We start from the raw sequence: 21,076 nt of genomic DNA, 5'->3' as shown, positions 1-21,076 counted from the left end.
TTGGCACCAGGGAGTGAGTGGGTAAGATAAGGCAGTGGGGAAAGGGCAGTTGGGAGAAAGGCGGTTTCCTCCGGCAAGCCTCCCCTGCCAGTGGCATTTTGGGTGAGGAAAAGGGAGCTGCCTTGACCTCGCTCCTCAGGCTCGGGGGGGCTGCAGAGGGCACTCACGCCCGTACCTACTACCCTCCCCAGGGGGTGATATCAAGTCCCCTGGCCCAGGCCTGGTAAGTCGAGGCACAAGCTCAGACACCCGCAATTCCCCTTTCTTTTCTAATTAGAGGAAGAGGCTTTACCGGAGAGGCCCGCTAAGGGTGAGGGAAGGGGGAGGTAAGGGAAGGGAAAAAGGGGTAGACGGTGGCTCAGCGAGGCTGGAGCTCAGTGTTGGTGTGGTGCCCGGGCGCTTGACAATGGCTCCGCTGCAGCGGGCTGGGAGAAGGTGAGGGGTTTAAAGTTCAGGGGTTTAAAGTTCATGGGTTTAAAGTTCAGGGGTTCAGAGAAGCTGGAACTCGAGGTGAGAGCGATGTTCAGGTGATTGAGAAGGGCCTTGCGGTCGGCGGGTTGACCGGTGGCGTTGAGGTCGCGGAGGGTTGGCTGTCATCTTGGAGTGGGGGGCGTCAGAGGTGGCGAGTCGCTGATACTGGATTTGCACGAACGAGGAAAAAAGGGCATCTGTTTGTTTTCTTACAAGCTGGACAATTTTGCGTATGATGCAGGGTCCTAAGATGAGAGCTAGAATAATTATTAATAGGGGGCCAAGAAAGGGAAGGATGTATGGGAGGATGGGAGTGAAAAAACTGGACCAATAATTGGTGGCTTCACGATCTCTTTTACGCTTTTCCAGTCCCTCTCGGACCCTTTTCAGGCTGTCCTCGACGAGACCTGTGGAATTGGCATAAACACAGCACTCTTCTCCTAGGGCGGCGCAGAGGCCTCCTTCTTTGAGGAGGAGAAGGTCAAGACCTCGGCGGTTTTGGAGCACGACTTCAGAGAGGGAATTGACAGAATTTTTTAAATGGTAAATAGCGTTTTGTAGGTGACGAATGTCCTCGTCAACAGCCGCCCTGAGGTGAGTTAGGGCGGAGCCTTGACTGGCTAGTGCAGCGATTCCGGTGCCAGTGCCGGCAAGACCTAGGAGGGAGGCAATTGTAAGGACGGTGATGGGCTCTCGCTTTTGCAGTGGGGTAGGAGCTGCAGTTCTTTCCAGACGGAGGAAGAAGTCTTCTTCGCTGTGGTATAAGACCCTAGGGATAAGGACAATTAGGAGGCAAGTTTCTTTATATTCGCTGATGATATTTGTGCTGAGACAGGGGGTAAGTCTTGTAGAGGAGCAGAGCCATTGGGAGGAGTTATGAGGAATGAGAAATTTTGCCGAGCTGCTAGGAGATGAGTAGCTGGCACAGGCAGTGAGGTCGGGAGAGTTACTGGAGCGAGGACGGACGCACTTTCCCGTATAGGAGACTGAATGAAAGGTTAGGGGGACGGCAGAGGTATTCCAACTGCATTCCGAGGGGCTGTCTTCTGTGCTTTCTGAAAAGGAGAGGTTGGAGGCAACGGGCTCGTACAGTGAGGAAGAGGTGGAGAGGCAGAGCCAGCAGGAGGAGGTAAAATTGGGGTTGGAGGAGTTCACTGAGGCAAAGGCGGCTTGGATGAGGCTGAGGAGGGGAGAGGAATAACGAGAGGGGGGCAGAAAAGGTTGGGGTGGTGGGGTTGGCGATGCGTTGTTTGTAGCTGAGGTGCGGCCTCCGGATGCGCTGCTTGTACTTGAAGTGCGGCTGGAGGGCTGTGGATAAAGGGGGTTAATGACTTGGTTGGGACCTATGCCAGAGGGTGTTTTCAATGCAGTATTTTGGCCTGGTTGGTTTACAGCCTCCTTTTTTATAAGAATAAGTGATTCTCGGTTGGTTCCTTTTTTATAGATTCTGAAGCCTTAAGTTTGACCGAGTAACCAGGAGGGATTAGTGGGGAGCTGCACTGTAAGATTAAGATGTGTGCAGGATCCCTTACTTTCTTGGCCGAGCCAGTTAACAGTAGGGAGTTTGCACCCTGTAGGGGCCCACTTTAGGGTAAGGTAATGATCAGGAACAGGAGGCTTTCAATTAGTGGCTAATGTTTCATACCCCCAGTATGCACAGTAGTACTCGTTGGGGGAATTACAGTACGATTTTCCAGGATTTGAGGATGGGCACATGTAATATTGGGCCTGGGGATCACTTACCTTTTGAGCGCAGGTTTCTTTGACTCTGGAGACAAAGGTGGCGAAAGGCTTACTCGGCTCCTGGAAGAGCTTGGTGAATTTATTAGGCCAACAGGTAGAGCAATTGGCAAACGCGCATAAGGCGATGCCTCTGAGGATAATCCAGAAGGTGGCAGGGACATTAATATAAGCAGATGCATTTAGAAATGCTCCAGTGCCCAAATAGGCTTCGGGGGGATGATAGACTCCAATGGCTGCATCTTGCTCACTTTGCTTAGCTGCTTCTGCCTGGAAGTGAGCACGCCAGTCAACAAACTGACTGGGGTTAAAAATTGAACGGGCAAGCGAGGCCCAGTCTTGGGGGATGCAATAGTTCATGGCGAGATCCTGTAGTATTTGGGAAGCATATGGGCTACCTAACCCGTCCTCCTTGACGGCCTTGCGAAGCTGCTTGATAGCATCTAAGTCAATGGGATACCAGTCATGCGGCCTCTGTGGGGTGGGGGCAAGGTTAAGAGGAAAACAGCGAAAAGCACGAGAGAAAGGAGGACGCGCTTGCAGAGGACTTGGCGCGGGAGTGGGGGTAGGGGGAGCGTTGCCCCAAGGATTGCCTTGAGGTGTAGAAGGCAGCCAGGGGTTGTTAGTCGGCAGGGTGGAAGGAGCGGCGGCAGCTGCCGGTAGCGGCTCCGAGGGGGAGCTCGCCGGAGGGAGAGGCGGGAGTGGGAGGCCCCAAGCGTCGCAAGATGGCGGCGCGGTAGGCGTGGCTAAGACACAAGATGGTGGATCAGCCCCGCCCTGTGAAAGGGTGGGGTTCAAGGCATAAGATGGTGGACTAACTCCGCCCTGTGGAAGGGCGGGGTAAAGCGTATGCGGTTTCCGGCCCAACTTAGGGCTGATGTTATCGCCGGAGCATTTCCTCCCCTCGATGGAAGAAGAAGGAGGAAGTTCGCCATCTTGGCGTGGCGCAGTGTTATTTTGCTTTTTGGGAGTCACCTCGAGCGCGTTGTTAATCTGCTCGACTAAGGACTCCGTGTCCGAGTCATGATTTGAATTAGTATCGCTATCTGAGTCTGTTGGCTGGGTTGATAGGGCCTCTTTGGATTTAACGGGGCCTCTATCAGGGGGGAGGGAGCCTTGAAGGCAGGAGCGGATGGTTATCAAGGTGGGGAGCAAGCCGGGAGGGAAACGCTTGCTCTCATGTTCCATGGCATTAGTGACTCGATCAATAAGGCGATCATAAGTAACAGGGTCCCAAAGATGGCAAGTGGTGAGCCATGGGTTAAAGGGCAGCAGGAGATCCCAGTATATCTGCAGCTGCCGGACAGACACTTTACAGCTATGCGTGTCTAGGAGACCAGCCAGAGCACGAACTTGAGGTGCCTGACATGTAGATATACGATTACCCATAGCTGAGGGGAGAGGAGGGGGAGTTGCTCCCGAGCCGGGCCGGCCGGCTGGCGAGGAGGAGAAGGAGGAGTAGTTTACTGAGCTGAGAGAATGAGATAAACTGTGGCTGCAAGGTCGAAGGAGACGGCGAGAGCGGAAAGCAGTGCCCTTTGGCAACGAGAGCAGTCAGGGGGGGCAGTTGCAAAGAGGCACACGGCACCAAATGAGGAAATAAAGATACAAAGAACTACAGCAAAGTAATGGAGGGGAAGAGGGAGAGCGTTAGGAGGAACGGGGGTCATAGAAGTGCGCATACAAGGGGACGAAGAGAGCGTGGGGGAAGGGAGGAGTTCCTACTGGATGAAGAGAGCGTGGGGGAAGGGAGGAGCGGCTTCGGAGCAAGGAACCTCCCACGGCTCCGGAAGCGGCGAGGGAGAGGCGGCCCTTTACCTTGCAGGCGAGGAAATGGGAAGCTGGAGGGGCGTCCGGGCGAGCGAGTGACCTGCCAAACTGTCGTGTGGAGACGTCCTCACACGGGGCACCAGTTGCGGTCGGGGTTACTGCTTCTAGGGGGAGTGGCGGCCGGTAGCCGAGCCCTCAGCTCTCGGGGCTGCTTAAAGGGTACCGGCGGCGGGGGCTCTTTCCCGGAGGCGAGGGCGAGGCGGAGGACGTTGGCCAGAGTCCTCGGCGAGAGGCGTGCAAGGAGGGCGGCGATAAGGACAAAAACACTCTTCATCCAGTAGGGGTATGCGCCAAAGAGATTTATTCAGGGGTGATTACAGGTTATATAGGCTGGTAAGAGGGGCAGGGCTGGAAAGGAGGTGAAGTAGCCTAAAATGGCAATATTGAAGGGAGAGGGGCTAGGATTGGTTCTGAGAGGATTCAGGAGCCGTTGCAGCGGGCGGGGGTTGTTCTGGCCACGGTGCATGCGCACTGGCGGTGGCAGGAGTGGCCTTGGCACCAGGGAGTGAGTGGGTAAGATAAGGCAGTGGGGAAAGGGCAGTTGGGAGAAAGGCGGTTTCCTCCGGCAAGCCTCCCCTGCCAGTGGCATTTTGGGTGAGGAAAAGGGAGCTGCCTTGACCTCGCTCCTCAGGCTCGGGGGGGCTGCAGAGGGCACTCACGCCCGTACCTACTACCCTCCCCAGGGGGTGATATCAAGTCCCCTGGCCCAGGCCTGGTAAGTCGAGGCACAAGCTCAGACACCCGCAGGAAACATTAGCAAACCAAATTCAACAATGTATAAAAAGAAGTATACACCACAACCAAATGAGATTTACTCCAGGTATTCAATGCTGCCTCAACATTTAAAAATCAATTAATGTAATCCACCACGAAAAGAAACTAAAGAATACAAATCATGTGATCATATCAATAGATGCAGTAAAAGCATTTGACAAAATGCAACACCCGTTCAGGATAAAATGTCTCAGCAGACTAGGAATAGAAGGAAAGTTCCCTTACTTGACAAGGAACATCTACAGAAAAGCCTAGAGTGAACGTCACGCTTAATGGTGAGAAATTAGATGCTTCCTCTCTAATATCGGGAACAAGACAAAGATGCCCCCTGGTTCCCTCTCACTGTTGCTATTCAGCATGGGACTGGAAGTCCTAGCTAAGACAGTAAAACAAGAAAAGGAAATAAAAAGTATACAGATTGGAAAGGAATAAATAAAAGTGTCTTTATTCACAAAAAACTTCAAGAACTAATAAGTAATTACAGCAAAGTTGCAGGATACAAGGTTAATATACAAAAGTCAGTTGCTTTCTTAAATATCAACGATGAACAACTGGAATTTGAAATAAAAAACACAATACCATTTACATTAGCACCAGAAACCTGAAATACTTAGGTATAAATCTAACACTATGTATATTATTTATATGAAGAGAGCCACAAAACTCTGGTGAAAGAAAGGAAAGATCTAAATAAATAGAGAGATACCCATATTCGTGGATAAGAAGACAATCTTATTAAGATGTCAATTTCTCACAACTTGATACATACATTTAACATAATCCCAATCAAAATCCCAGCAAGTTATTTTGTGAGTATCAACAAACTGCTTCTAGAGTTTATATGGAAAGATAAAGGGCCCAGAAAAGCCAACACAACGCTTAATAAGAGCAAAGTCTTCAAGATTTACCATAAAGCCACAGTGGTGAAGACAGTGTTGTATTTGGTGAGCAAATAAACAAACGGATAAATGGAACCAAACAGACAGCCCAGAAATAGACCCATACAAATATATTAACTGGTCTTTGACAAAGGAACAAAGACAATTTGATGGAAAAAGGATAGTCTTTTCAACAACATGTGCTAGAACAACTGGACACACACAAGCAAAAAAAAAAAAAAGAATTCTAGCCACAGACCATACACCCTTCAGAAAAAATTAACTCAAAAGGGACCACAGACCAAAATGTAAAACTCAAAAGTATACAACTTTAGAAGATAACATAGGAGGAAATCTAGGTCATTGTAGCTTTGGCAATGACTTTTTAGATACACCACCACAAACGTGATCCATGAAAGAAGAAGTTGATGTTGGATGTTGGACTTCATTAAAATTGAAAACTTCTGCTCCATAAAAGACACTGTTAAGAGAATGAAAAAACAAGACACAGACTGGAAAAAATATTTACAAAACACACATCTGATAAAGGACTTGTATCCAAAATATATAAAGAACTCTTAAAACTCAACAATAAGAAAACAAAACAACCCAATTAAGAAATGGCATACAATCTGAAGAGAAGAAACGCAGTTGGCAAATAAGCATATGAAAAGATGCTCAACATCATGTCATTAGGGAACTGCAAATAGAAACAATGAGATACCACTACACAATACTAAAACGAGATCTTCATTAGGATGGCTAAAATCCAAAACAAGGACAACACTAAGAGCTGACAAAGATGCGGAGCAACAGGAACTCTCAGGCATTGCTGGTGGGAATGCAATATAAACAAGCCACTTTAGAAGACAGACGGGTGTTTCTTACAGAGCTAAACAGGCTTACTGTACAAGTCAGCAATTCATCCTCTTAAGTATTTACCAAGATGAGTTGAAAATTAATGTCCACACAAAAGCTGCACAAATGTTTATAGCAGCTTTATTCATAACTGCCAAACAGTAGAAGCAACCAAGACTTCCTTCAATAGATGAATGAACAAATTAGTACAGCCATACAATGGCATATATTCAGCAATAAAAAGAAGGGCGCAATCAAGCTGTGATGGTTACGGTTATGTGTCAACTTGGCCAGTTGATAGTGTCCAGGTGTCTGGTCAAGCAAGCACTGGCCTAACCATTACTGCAAGGACATTTGTGGCTGGTTAATAAACCAGAAGGCTGGTTTTGTAAATCATCAGTCAATTGACTGCACCTGTGACTAATGATGTCAATGAAGGGCGTGTCTTCCACAGTGAGAGAATCTAATCAGCTGGATTTAATCCAATCAGTGGAAGACTTTTAAGGGAGAGAGAGAGGACCTTCTCTTCTTCTTTGGCTGGCCACCGAAGCGTTTCCTGAGGAATTCACTGAACACCTTCATTGGAGTTGCCAGTTCACTGCCTGCTCTATAGAATTTGGATGCGTGCCTCCTGCCCTATGGAATTTGGACTCCCCCCCACAGTTGCGTGAGGCATTTATAAAATCTCATATTTACAGATAACTCCTGTTGGTTCTGTTTCCCTAGCAAACCCTAACTAATACAGCTTGGTACTGGGAGCAGTTCTTGAGAAACAGAATCTTAAAATGGGCTTTTACAGTTGGTTTTCTACTCTGATTAGATTCAAAGGCACTAATGATTCCATTTCCAATAATCAAGATGGCACTGACAGTCCATGGCATGAGTTGGCAATGGAGATATGCAAAATATCACCATTTGATTCTCCTAATCATACTCTTGTACAAGGCAAGGCTCTGGGTGATAGTGTTTTGACACCTTAACAGAGTTTTGTGGCGTTAACAGGTATAATGATGTTGGCTGGATAAAGTCAAAAGAGAAAGAGATGAGCTGAAGGCTTCAAATTTGAAACTTAAGTGCCGTATGACAGATGTAAAGGTTTCTATGTGTGTCCTGAAAGAAAATCTTATTTCTTATGGCCACAGACTTGAGATTTCTGAAAACTAGAAGTAGACTCTCATTGTGCAAGTAACAGATTTACAACATAAACTGAAATCTCATCCTCACAGGGTGTCTGCTGTTATAGTAAAGGCATTGAATGGAAAAGAGTGGGATCCCAAAACTTGGGATGGGGACATACGGATTGATAATAATGGCAGTGAGGACACTGGAACCCTGGATTCTGCTGAGTCTTTGTTAGATTTACCTGTAGAGGGCTGTCCTGAGGAAATAGCCCTCCACCTCCAGTCTGCCCTGAGGAGCTGCCATCTAACCCCCACCTAAACAGGTAAACCCTTCAGTGCCTGCTAAACCTGTAATCACCTCCCCTGAGGAAGCAGCACTCACTTATCTGTCTGAAGAGATTAATCCTGTTTCCTGAGATGAAACTGCAATAGAATTTCCTGAGGTAATTGGCTTGAAGAATAATTCTAACTCTTTTTATGACCCACCCCCACTACCCTCTCTTTTCTTCAAGACCTATAATTAGACTAAAATCCCAACAGGCCCCAAATGGTGAGGTACAAAGTATGACCCAGGAGGAAGTAGGCTATACTCCAAAAGAACTGCATGAGTTTTCCAACTTATAAGACAGAAATCAAGGGGTGGAAACAGGAGTGGCACCACTCACTATCACTCCTAGTGATCCACTAGGAAAATTTTTGCTTCCTGTCCCTGCAAGCTTAAGCTCTGCTGGTCTGCAAGTCTTAATTCCAAAAGGAGGAGTGCTTCCACCAGGAAACACAGCAATAATCCCATTGAACTGGAAGTTAAGACTGCCACCTGGCCACTTTGGGCTTCTTATGCATCTGAATCAACAGGCAAGGAAGGGGATTACTGTACTGGCTGGGGTGATTGATCCTGACTATCAAGGGGAAATAGCACTGCAACTACACAATGGAAGTAAAGAAGAGTTTTCCTGGCATACAGGAGATCCCCTAGGGCGTCTCTTAGTACTACCATCCCCTGTGATTAAAGTCAATGGAAAACTGCAACAACCCAATCCAGGCAGGACTACCAATGGCCAAGAAACTTCAGGAATGAAGGTTTGGGTCACCCCACCCAGCAAAGAACCACGGCCAGCTGAAGTGCTTGCTGAGGGTAAAGGGAACATGGAATGGGTAGTGGAAGAAGGTCGTGATAAATATGAACTACGGCCACGTGACCAGTTACAGAAACGAGGCCTATGATGGCATGAATATTTCCTCCTTGTTTTGTTTGTATTTGTCTGTAAAGCAACTATCTTTGCTTTCTTCTCTGTCTTATCCCCTATCACATGTCATAAGCTGTATTGTTCATTTTGCAGTATTTAACTTAAAGGAAATCAAGTTTAAGAGTCAATGTCACCCGAGGACTTGCACCCTATTCTGGAGCGATTTAGTGCATTTCCAGCTGTATGCAGGACAGCTGAGTATTGTTAGGCAAAATATGTCTGCTATTGTTCCCTACTTAGAGATAAAATATGGTTTAAGGTGATGTGTATAACTGCCAAGTTGACAAGGGGTGGACTGTGATGGTTAGGTTCATGTGTCAACTTGGCCAGGTGATGGTGCCCAGGTGTCTGGTCAAGCAAGCACTGGTCTAACCATTACTGCAAGGACATTTGTGGCTGGTTAATAAACCAGAAGGCTGGTTTATTAAATCATCAATTGACTGCACCTGTGAGTGATTACATCAATGAAGGGCGTGTCTTCCACAATGAGGGAATTCAATCAGCTGGACTTAATCCAATCAGTTGAAGACTTTTAAGGGATACAGAGAGGACCTTCACTTCTTCGGCTAGCCAGCATCAAGCACCTTCTTTGGAGATACCAGTTCACTGCCTGCTCCACGGAACTTGGACTTGTGCATCCCATTTATAAAATCTCATATTTACAGATAACTCCTGTTGCTTCTGTTTCCCTAGAGACTCCTGACTAATACATAAGCTGAGAAAAGCAATGGAGGAACCTTAAATGTGTATTGCTGAAGCCAGTCTGGAAAGGCCGGAAACTGTCCAACTATATGACATTCTGGAAAACACGAAACTATAGAGATGGTAGAAATGTCAGTGAGTGCCATGGGTTTGCTGGGAGAAGGGCATTTAGGACAGTGGAACTAACCTGTACAAACTGCAACACAAAGTGCTAACCCTAATGTAAACTGTGGGCTTCATAGTTATCAATGTATCCACTACTGGTTCATAACACAAAGTGTTAAAAATAGGGGAAATTGTGTCTGGGTGTGGGGAGGGAAAATATGGGGAAACTGTCTGTACTTTTGCACAAATTCCCTGAAAACCTAAAACAGCTCTAAAAACTAAAATCTAACTTTACAAAAAACACAAATGATGCAAGCATTTGCCAAAAATGTGTTCTCCACGGCCATGAGCTGGCACCAGCCATCATCACCCGTTTTTCTCGGTGCTCACAAATCATCTAGCTGCTTTCCCTACGTTTTCTAACTCTTCATTGACAGTGTTCAAACATCTCTCCTGATTTCCATTAATTCTCAAAAATATCCCCTAGGCTCACGTGACGGGTGGCCTTGAAGGTGCCCAAGTGAACCTGCCTCCTGGGCACAGCTTCTCACATCTAACACACAGAATCCAGCAAAAGTGACGGGATGTCCCTTCCAAGGTTAGGTTACAGAAGACCGGTTGGGTGCTCTTGGCTCTCTCCGATCCTAGTGTGACCCTCAGGGACCGTCCAGCTGAGGACGCTCAGGCAGCCCATGGAGAGACCCGCAGAACAAGGAAAGGACCCTGCCCGCCTCCATGAGTGGGTACGCTCACCAGCAAAGGCTGCCGACAGCACCACGCACGAGCCGGGAGGTGCGTGCTCCGCCGCCGAGCCTGAAGCGACTGCACCCCAGCCCTCAGCTCGACTGCAGCCCACAAGCACCAGTGGGCCAGGCGTCCCCAGTTAAGTGACACTGATTCCCAAGGCACAGGGACGCTGAGATGGGAAACGTGTGCCCAGTTCATTACCTCATGGGGACATTATCCCCATGTGCTGGAATCCGACTGGTTCAAACCAGAAGATTGAAACTCACTTAGAAGACCAGAAGATCAGTTCTTTGGGCTCCTTTCTGTCTACGTGCAAGGAAGTTGAAAGGAGAACCAGCACATCGACCGTTCCTGGCCCCCTGCCCGCACCTCGAGCAACCATGTGGCACGCCTGGCATAAAGCCACAACCCTGGTGCCAGAAAACCCAGGTTCAGATGCGGACCCCACTAAAACCAGCTGGGCAGTGTTGAGCAAATCGTCTACTTGTCTATAAAACGAAGGTTTTTGTGAGGATTTAACAACTGTTTTGTCAACTGTAGAATGGCAGCACCAACGAGAGCAAGAGTCAACAGAGTTCGAGTTAAACTGACGTTTCAAGTTGGAGTTTTACATCCACCTAGAACCAGGGGCCCTTCCTGGCTGCTGTGACCCCTGCAGAGATGCGAGTCCATCCTTGGGGTCCCGGCACCTCCACTTTTCCTGCAGAGGACCTGAGCTCAGCCTCGGGGCAGGTGCAGCGGAGCCCCAGGCCCCAGGCTCAGCAGCTGGGGGCAGCTGCACAGGACAAGCGGCCCCGTGCTGACCCTGCCTGGCCCAGGAAAGCCCACCCTGACCCGCCGCAGTTGGAGAAGGGGCTCTGCGGGAGGACGCTGGGAGCCAGGATCACGCATCCTTGAGCTTGGGGTGGGGCACTGAGCCCTCCATGTCAGCAGGGCCCGAGGAGGACAGGCCTGCACCACCTGCACCGTGGGCCGCAAGTCGAGGGGAAGTCGAGGAAAAGAGCTGGGGCCCTTTCTACGGCCATACGCAGGCCTCAAAATAAAACACACACCCCAGGGAGAACAGGGGGATGCAGGAAAACCGTGGGCTTCTGACCTCAAGAAAAGACCCCCCCAGGTGTGGAAGCCCCCTCAAGCCAGGGATGGCAGCCAGCACCCCCTCAGGACAGGGCTGTCAGGGACCTCGGACGTCCCGTTTGACCCACAGGGGCCCACCGCCCAGCCCACCCAGGGCCGCAGAGTGGAGGGGCTGTGGGCCCCTGCAGGCATTGTGGTGGGCATCCCACTCACCCCAAAATCGAAGCAGTTGAAGGAGGATCGGAAGTAACTCCTGGGCCCCAGTCCGTACATCTTCAGGGCCATCTCTGTGAGGAAGAGACCCAGGAAAACAAACTCTGCAAAGTCTAGGAAAAGCCGGAGAAGAGGGGGGTTAGTGCACGGCCTCCCCCACCCTAGCTCCAGTGCGACCCTCGGGGACCGGCCGGCTGAGCCCCCCCAGGCCTGGCCTGCAGCCCCCAGTCTTGAAGTCTGAGCCCGGAGAGGAGACCCCGCTTGGCAGAGGGCAGGGAGAGGCAGGGCCCGGGGACTGGAGGCACCAGAAGCAGGCCCAGAGGGCGGCGGGCATCCCATCCGCCATGAGCCCCGGGGCTGCCTCGTCCCCACCTGCCAACCCGCTGGACTCAGCTGGGTCCTGCAGCCGCCCCGGCGGAACCTCCTCTACGTTCCCACAGGACTTCCCCGACCCGCCCTTCTAGACTTGGCCGCTCTCCACCCTGTGAGCCCCCAGGCTCCCGAGCCAGGCTGCCAGGACGCGGTGGTGTTGCCTTCCGGCAGGCAGCCTGGCACCCACACCTCGAGGGCCTCGGGCCTGCAGGGAGGGCCCTGGGGTGTGGGCACACAGACCCAGCCCTCTCCAGCTCAGGCCGTGCACCAGCTCCAGCCCCTGGTGCAGGGGCTGTAAGAGGCCACCAGAGCCCCCCGTAGGCTGGGCAGCGTCAGCTCCTGACTCCACACAGGAAGAGGCCCTGGAGGCAGCTCCAGAGCCAGGGCAGAGGCTGCCGCGGGCCGCGGGGCAGCTGCAGGGAGCCCAGGGCCTCGGGCAGGCAGGCTGGCCGCCCTGGAGAGCCACCCCCGGGAGAGCAGACGGGCCGGCGACAGCCACCTCGTCCCACCCCTGCCTGCCCTGAAATCTGCTTTCATCTGCAACTCCACCAAACGCCCCGGCCAGGGGTGAGCCCGCACAGCCCAGCTTCCCCCACCACGGGCCCCCAGGGGCGCCCACTTCTCCGCCCCCAGACCCCCAGCTACACAGACAGATGCACGGCCACCTGCACAGAGAGGGTGTCCAGGCAGGGTCCGCCCTCCCGAGGCCTGAGTGCATGGACAAGAGCCCCCGGGCAGCTCACTGCTGCCTCCGGAGCCAGCTGAAAAATCCCAGGGACGGGGGATGAGGGGCAGAGGCTGCAGCCTCCAGAGAAGCCACAGAGGCAAGAGCTGCTCGGGGCAGACACCCCACCCGAGGGTTGCGGGGCAGCGGGAGAGCTGAGTGCCCCCCCAGCGGCCTGGAAACACCCAAAGCTCCCCATCCCAACACCCCGCACAAGGTCGCAAAGACCCCTGTGCCTCGGGGCTGCCGCCGCCCCCCACCGCCGGAGCTCGGAGGTGAGGCCACCAGACTCGGACCCTGCACCAGGACCCTGCAAGGGCAGGAGCGAGTCTCCAGAGCGAGCCTTTTTGGAGAAGAGTGACCCTTGGCGCCCACAGCCCTCTCCCCGCACTCACCCTACACCCCCGCACCTCGCTTCTGACCCACAGACGCAGGGGCTGCTCGGGCTGCCCACGGCCCGGGGGAGCACTCAGAGTCAGACGTGTCCAGGTAAGCAGCACAGAGGGCCACAGGATGTGGCTCTGAGAGAAGAGCGGAGCACACAAGCCAGTGCCAGGGTGGGCGGCCATATGAGGCCTCTGTCTACAGCTCACCAGCACCCCCAGGAGCTGACAGGCTGCCGGGGTCCCGGGGGGTCCAGCAAGAGCCCAGGCCAGGGGAGAGACCGATGAGGAGCCGAGCCTCTGCCCGCGTAAAATCAGGCCTGCCCCCGCACGGCCATCGCACCCCCAAGCCCCCACAGGGCCACAGCGAGCTGTGGGTGCAAACGGGCCTCGTCCCTGCTGTGGGGTGACGACCCTCCAGCCACCCCGAGCCTGGCCAGAGCCAGGGCCCCAGAGGCTCCCGGGGGGTGCCTGCTTCTCCTGTCACAGCCGTCCTCCTCTGCAGCTGTACCTCAGGGGCCCGTTCCACGGGGCCACTAGACGTGCACACAGAGCCCCCACATGGGCCGGGTGTCTGGGTTGTCACCCCAGCTCCCAGTTCGCCTCGGCTGCTGCTCCCTCCTGCCCCTGGCGTGCGCGGGCACAACCAGAGCTGCATCTTTGGCTTCGTTCGGAGCCGTGATGGGGGCCGTTAACCTCCATCTCCTTCCAGACTGGGGTGTCCGAGCACCTGCCGTGCCCGCCCCTCCCTGCAGCTGCCCCGATGAGGCAGCTCTGCACGCTGGAGGGGCTCGCCCACCGGACGTCAGCCACGGCGCCACGACCCACCTGTGCTGCCCTCTCTTGCTCCCGCAGGGACTGGACCTTCCCCTCCCGTTTCCCGAGATGTGCCCCAAGCAGGGCACCCCCTGCACCCCTGTCCTATGCCAGGCGGACCCAGTGCCCTCAGGGTGCAGTGGGAGAGAGGACACACTGGGGAGACTTCCCTGGGGCTGCGCCCGTTAACTAAGGGGCCCCCACAGGGCCTGGGAGGGATAGTCTATGAGCCAGAGGCCTCGGGAGTGGTGGGTGAGCGGCCCCGTGCTGGAGGGTGTTGCAGGCAGGTGCACACACACAGCACACGTCTGGGACCAAGGGGACAGGGGCCGTAGATGCCCTTGGCATTGGTGGTTTGAGGAGGCCCAGGCGGCCCATGCCCAGCGGCTGGAGCCCGGAGCGTGTCCACGGGCAGTGCTTCAGCGGGGTCCAGCCGGAAGGAAGTTCCCCTGAGAGGCTGGACTGCAGATGGCTTCCTCCCGTGGTCAGAGAACGCTCGCCCGGAGCCCCAGGCAGAGGGCCCCACGGGCCCCGGGGAGCGGGAAGGCAGAGGCTGCTTGTCTGTCTGTCTTAACCCTCTTTTTGAGGTAAGACAACAGCCCGACTTTGCGCTCCCTGCGCCGCCTCAGCCCTGGGTGACAAAGGACCAGTCCTGTCCCCGGGGGGAGCAGGAAGCCCCAACCACCCAGCAAGTGCCCTTTCCTTTGTGTGAGCCGCATCTGGGGCCAGAACAAGACAAGGACAAGGGCCGCAGGCAGCAGGAGGTGTGGGCTGGCCCCGGAGGCGGCCGCGGGCTGTGCCCTCAGCGAGGCCAGGGCATGGCGGCTGCAGCCCTCCCCCCCGCCCACCTCAGCAAACCCGGCCCCGACTCCCCGCTCGGGATCTGGAAACACTCCAGGGAGGCACGGCTGCATCGGCCTGGCAAGGCCCTAGCTCGGATCGTGCCCCCCTCACTGACCGACCCCTGGTCCTGAGCTCCTGGCCCCGGCTGTGGCCTCGGGACTGAGTCTGGCCATCGCCACAGATCACAGGGGCCTGGGGCAGACAGAGCAGCCGTCCCTGCTCCGAGGCTGCAGATGAGGGCTGGCTCAGCAAGGAGCGGGGACAGCAGACAGGTGCATCCGCAGGGCAGTGGTGGGCGGCCGCTGCGACGAGGAGGAGGTGGGAGAGCGAGGGGCTGCGCAGCTGCACGGGGGGCAGGTGAGAAGGGCCGGGGGAGCGGGCGGCACCTACACAGGGCAGTAGTGAGCCGCTGCGGCTGGTTGTAATGCACCATGGCCACGCAGAGCGTGTTCAGGGCCACGACGCACAGCACGACCCAGTAGAAACTCTGCGCCTTCACCATGCGGCGGATGAAGAACCGGAACATCTTCTCTTTCCGCCGAAAGTAGGAGGAGCTCTCGTTCTTGCCGCTCTTGAGGCTGGCCCGGGCGAAGGGAGAACCTGGGCGAGAGGGCAGAGGGGCAGAGCTGGGTTCAAACAAGCCACTTCCAGAGGAGGATGGTGGACGCAGGCCCCGAGCAGGCCCCGCTGCCCCAGGCACTCTCCGGGTGCTCAGCGCTCTTCTCTCAGGACGCTGGGCCCACCCTGTTACTCCTGCCCGAGTGCTGCCCGCTCGCCCCGCTGCCTCTCTCCCCCGGGGTCAGCAGGTGGTGCAGCTGGCCGCGCTTGCACGCAGTCTTAGCTGCTCTCCCGCTACACAGCACCGTTGAGCAGGGCACCGCATGACCCACAGCCTGAAATAGTCGCTGCCTGGAGAGCTGGTGGCTCCACCCCCCCCTGCACCCCTCCCCCTTCTCACCACCCAAACCCCACAGCCTTCCTTCGTGTCCTCGCACACACCAGCTCCGTTCTGCCAAGGCCCTTTGCACACGCTGTTTCTGCACACGAGGTGTTTCCCACGCCTTCCCACCTCGGGTCTCAGCCCGAATGGCCGTGCACAGAGCACTCTTTCCCGGCTGCGCTGGCTAAGATAGGGCCCTCAGGCCTCTCCCTCCCCGTGCTCAGGGCCTCACCACAGCTGTCACCCTGTCTTGCTTCAACCTGCTTCGTGCCCAACTCCCAGACTGGGCCACAAGCCCCTGAGGACAGGCTCGCGCTGGGCCTCTCACCCCTGGAGCCCCCTCAACAAGCAACGGAAGAGCGAGCAGCCAGCTTGAGTGCCGGGAGCTCTGCGTGCACGTGTGCGTTCGTCTGTTCAGGGTCTGGCTACGTCCACGTGGCCACCCGTGGCCCTCTGCAGGGTGCACACCTCTGCCTGGATAAGGACCTGGCGTGTGTGTCTGTGCCTCTGAGTGTGTCTTTGTGCTGGCCCGGCCACTGGAGGAACACGCAGCTGTGCCCAGGCGACGAGTCTGCCAGCTCTGAGCCTCTGGCCTTGGACATGGGTAAGTACTGGGAGTGTGTGTTATGTGCACATCTGTGCATCTTCGTGCACACGTGTTATGTGCATGTTTGTGCATTCCTGTACGTGTGTGAGGTGCATGTCCATGCATATGTGTGTTATACCCATGTCCACATCTTTGTGCAAGCGTGCACACACGTCTCTGCATAAACATACATGTGTTATGTACCTGTGTGTATTTGCTCGTCTATGCATGCATGTGTGTGCTTGTACACGTGCCTGTGTGTATTCGCACAAGCCTATGCATGCACACACTCATGCTCTCGGCGACACACTAAGAGCATGATGAGCCTGGTGTCTTCTTGGACTTGCTGAAACGAGGACAGAGCCCCGAGGCCTTTGGAGGGACTTGTTTACAGTCAGACGGGGAGACACGGCCCCAGGCCCAGAAGAGGGCACCCACCACGGACCTCACAGGGCCCTCGGGGCAAATCCTGGCACCCGAGTGGCCACACCCCGTCCCCACCCTTGGGGAGCCTGTTCTTTGGGCGAAGCTGGGGCACAGCCTTGCAGCGTCCAGACCCCACCTGCGCAGCCACCGCCGACCCGGGCTGGGAGCCCCCAAGGCCGGTCCCTCCTCCAGGGCAGCGAGGCCTCCAGGGAGAGCCCGGTACGCATAGCGTGCACAGGCTCCCGCCACAACGTCACACACCAGAGGAGCCACACCGAGAACACGACAACCACACCAGCAGGCACACGGCTACGTGACGGGCCGGCAAGGGGACGGACGGCGGGTTCCGCAAAGAGGCGAAGGCTGTCCCAGCCTGCACCAGAGGGGCCTCGAGGGATCACGTCCTCTCGGGGCGGCTGACCCGGCACGTCCACCCGCCCGGGCCACACGGCCATGCAGAGAGCCCCCGTGCACCCGCCCAAAGCGAAACAAAAACAACACCACACACTCAGTCCACACCTGCTGAGGGCCACAGAGACACACACCCACTCAGGTGCACACAGAGTCCATACCCATCCAGTCACACACACAGAGTCCACACCCACTCAGACACACACAGTCCACACCCACCAAGGGCCACAGAGACACACACCCACTCAGGTGCACAGAGTCCACACCCATCCAGACACACACACACAGTCCACACCCACCCAGTCACACACAGAGTCCAGACACACACACACACAGTCCACACCCACTCAGGTACACACACACAGAGTCCACACCCACCCAGACACACACAGTCCACACCCGCCGAGGGCCACAGAGACACACACCCACTCAGGTGCACACAGAGTCCACACCCATCCAGACACACACAGTCCACACTCACCCAGACACACACACACAGAGTCCACACCCACCCAGACACACACACACACACACAGTCCACAGCCACTCAGGTACACACACACAGAGTCCACACCCACCCAGACACACACAGTCCACACCCACCGAGGGCCACAGAGACATACACCCACTCAGGTGCACACAGAGTCCACACCCATCCAGACACACACAGTCCACACTCACCCAGACACACACACACACACACAGAGTCCACACCCACCCAGACAAACACAGTCCACACCCACCGAGGGCCACAGAGACACACACCCACTCAGGTGCACACAGAGTCCACACCCATCCAGACACATACACAGAGTCCACACCCACCCAGTCACACACAGAGTCCACACCCACCCAGACACACACACACAGAGTCCACACCCACCCAGACACACACAGTCCACACCCGCCGAGGGCCACAGAGACACGCACCCACTCAGGTGCACACAGAGTCCACACCCATCCAGTCACACACATACACAGTCCACACCCACCCAGTCACACACACAGAGTCCACACCCACTCAGAGTCCACACCCAGACACACACACACACCCAGAAACACACAAACACACCCACTCAGACACACACAGTCCACACCCACACAGACACACACACACAAACACACCCACTCAGACACACACAGAGTCCACACCCACTCAGACACACACACACACACACAGTCCACACCCACCAAGGGCCATAGAGACACACACCCACTCAGGTACACACACACAGAGTCCACACCCATCCAGACACACACACAGTTCACACCCACTCAGACACACACAGTCCACACCCACCCAGACACACACACAGACACAGTCCACACCCGCTGAGGGCCACAGAGACACACACGCACTCAGGTACACACACACAAACACACCCACTCAGACACACACAGTCCACACCCACCCAGACACACACACAGAGTCCACACCCACTCAGAGTCCAAACCCAGACACACACACACAAACACACCCAGAAACACACAAACACACCCACTCAGAGTCCACACCCACCCACAGAGTCCACACCCACCCAGACACACACACACACAGTCCACACCCACCCAGTCACACAGAGTCCACACCCAGACACACACACACAAAAACACCCAGAAACACAAACACACCCACTCAGAGTCCACACCCACTCAGACACACACACAAACACACCCACTCAGACACACACACAGTCCCACACCCACTCAGACACACACACAGTTCACACCCACCCAGTCACACACAGAGTCCACACCCACTCACACACACAGTCCACACCCACTCAGACACACACACACACACACACACCCACACAGACACACACACAGAGTCCACATCCACTCAGACACACATACACAGTCCACACCCGCCGAGGGCCACAGAGACACACACACCCACTCAAGTACAGACACACAGAGTCCACACCCACTCAGACACACACACAAGACAACTGCTCACACTCCACCCTCCACAGACATTACAACAGTCAGGTTTACAGCTGTATTTGCCCAAATCCGCACACTTCCCACGTGGCCCCATGAGCCACCTCAGCTCCTGCTTAACACTGTCCCCCGCGGGCTCTGAGGGGTCAGGGGCTCAGGACAGGGAGGGCAAAGCTGCCCCTTCGCCTCTGAAACGCGGCAGCAGCCCCACACCCCGGGGCCAGCCCCTCAGAACCGGGGCCACAGCAGACTGGCAGCCGTGGCCCCGAGGACGGCGTGTCCCATCCAGCCCCCGGGAGAGCTGCTCGGCCACATGCAGTAAACCTCGAGAAGCACTGGGCGCAGGTCTGGCTTTGTCAGGGCCTGCGAGAGACGGGGCGCTGCTGTCAGCTTTCTGTACTTTGCAGGCTTAGGTTAATCAATACAAACCTTTATCGTGAAAAAGATTTTCTCAGAAAAAAACTACATAATATCTTCAAACTAAGGGAAATTCAGGAAGTAAGTTAACCTATGAGTGATAGAGTGAGCATTACTGAGAACAACACAGAGACATTATGTCAGTTTGCAGACGTTTGGATTTCTCTCCACTGAGCCTTACGGGGTTACTATGGTAACATAAAGTCCACGCTAGTGCCAGTTAACATTCCTTATTCAACAAACAGGCACGGCTCGCTTGTGTCCGGCCCTGAGCTAGACACAAAAAGGCCTAAGCAATTACGCTCCTTCCCTGCCCTCGACACCCCGGAGGCCAACGAGGAAGACGAAGGGAAAGCGCAGATGCCCCCCGGTTCAGCGGTCTTGCCCACGGCACCCCCTGGGGCAGCAGAAGTGACATGGGGCACGGACTCGAAGCCCAGGCCCCCGGCCCCAGACGTGTGCTCGGCACCTCGAGGAGCTGGCGGGCTTCACGGAAACACAAGGAACGGCTCAAGCACACGACGGATGCAGCGGGATGGAGGGGGTGGCACGGCCCACCTGCAGGCCCGGTGAAGGGCACTCAGCGGCTCCTCGGCACAGACGCGGGCCGGGGCGGCCGGGGCAGAGTCCAGAACGTGGAGAACCGAGCCCGGCGCCCCTTCTCCCCACCGGGCCCCGGCCACCGGCCTGCCCCGAGCCCAGCGCCTGCTGGGAGAGCCCTGGACACGGATGGCCCCTCGGCTGAGCTGGGGACCAGGAGGGGAGTCAGCAGGGCCTCAGGGACTCCGGCACAAATCAAACAAATCAAGACCAAACTCAAAGAAAGAGAAAAAACTTTGGAGGAAGAGAGAAGCCCCTCCTGCAGCCACGCAGTAGACGAAAGGAAGGGAAGTGCACTCCTGATCCCAAACGGGCGACCTGGAAGGTGCACAAGCACGATCTCAAAACACCAAGAGGGAAAATCACGAGGAAAAGCATGTGAGATGGAAGGAGCAAAGCAAGAGATACAACACGAAATAACAAGAGTTCCAGAAACAAAAATAACCAGCAAAGCAGATTAACCAAGCAGATAGAAGACAACATCCCCGGCTGGAGGAAGAGCTGAGGGCGAAGGGCCCCCACCGAGGAAGGAACGACCCTAAGGCCGTCCCCTGCCCCCCGTGTCGCAAGGGGAGTGAGAAGACGGAGACAGCACCCGCGGGCGGGGAGCAGAGCGGCCCAGCTCAGGCCCGGCCGTGGGTGAGAACCGCAGGAGGCCGCTGGGTAAGGGCAGGAATCAGACCCTGGGTAAGAGCACGGGGGAGGCCGACCCCAACAGGAGCGGTGCGGGACGGGAGGGACAGTCCAAAGGTCACATCTAGGGGGTCGGGGTGGGGCAGGGTCATTTAGCAATGGAGGTAAGGCTGGTAAAGAAATTAGAACAGGAAGGAAATGTTTCCTGTTATGAGAGC

The 21,076-nt window shown here is 55.1% G+C and overlaps 1 protein-coding gene across 1 annotated transcript in view; it reads right to left on the bottom strand.

Moving 5' to 3' along the window:
* Positions 1-21,076, bottom strand: part of CACNA1B (calcium voltage-gated channel subunit alpha1 B) — a 243,566-nt gene that overhangs the window by 151,632 nt on the left and 70,858 nt on the right. Inside the window, exons 11-12 of the mRNA XM_037851173.1 lie at positions 15,292-15,501; positions 11,764-11,876 (exon numbers count right to left, since the gene is read on the bottom strand). Coding sequence (XP_037707101.1) covers positions 11,764-11,876; positions 15,292-15,501 — 323 coding nt within the window. The remainder of the gene's footprint in view (positions 1-11,763; positions 11,877-15,291; positions 15,502-21,076) is intronic.

This window comes from Choloepus didactylus, chromosome 10 (assembly GCF_015220235.1).
Source record: "Choloepus didactylus isolate mChoDid1 chromosome 10, mChoDid1.pri, whole genome shotgun sequence".
NCBI classification, from domain to species: Eukaryota; Metazoa; Chordata; class Mammalia; order Pilosa; family Megalonychidae; genus Choloepus; species Choloepus didactylus.
This window is presented reverse-complemented; position numbering and strand designations above follow the sequence as displayed.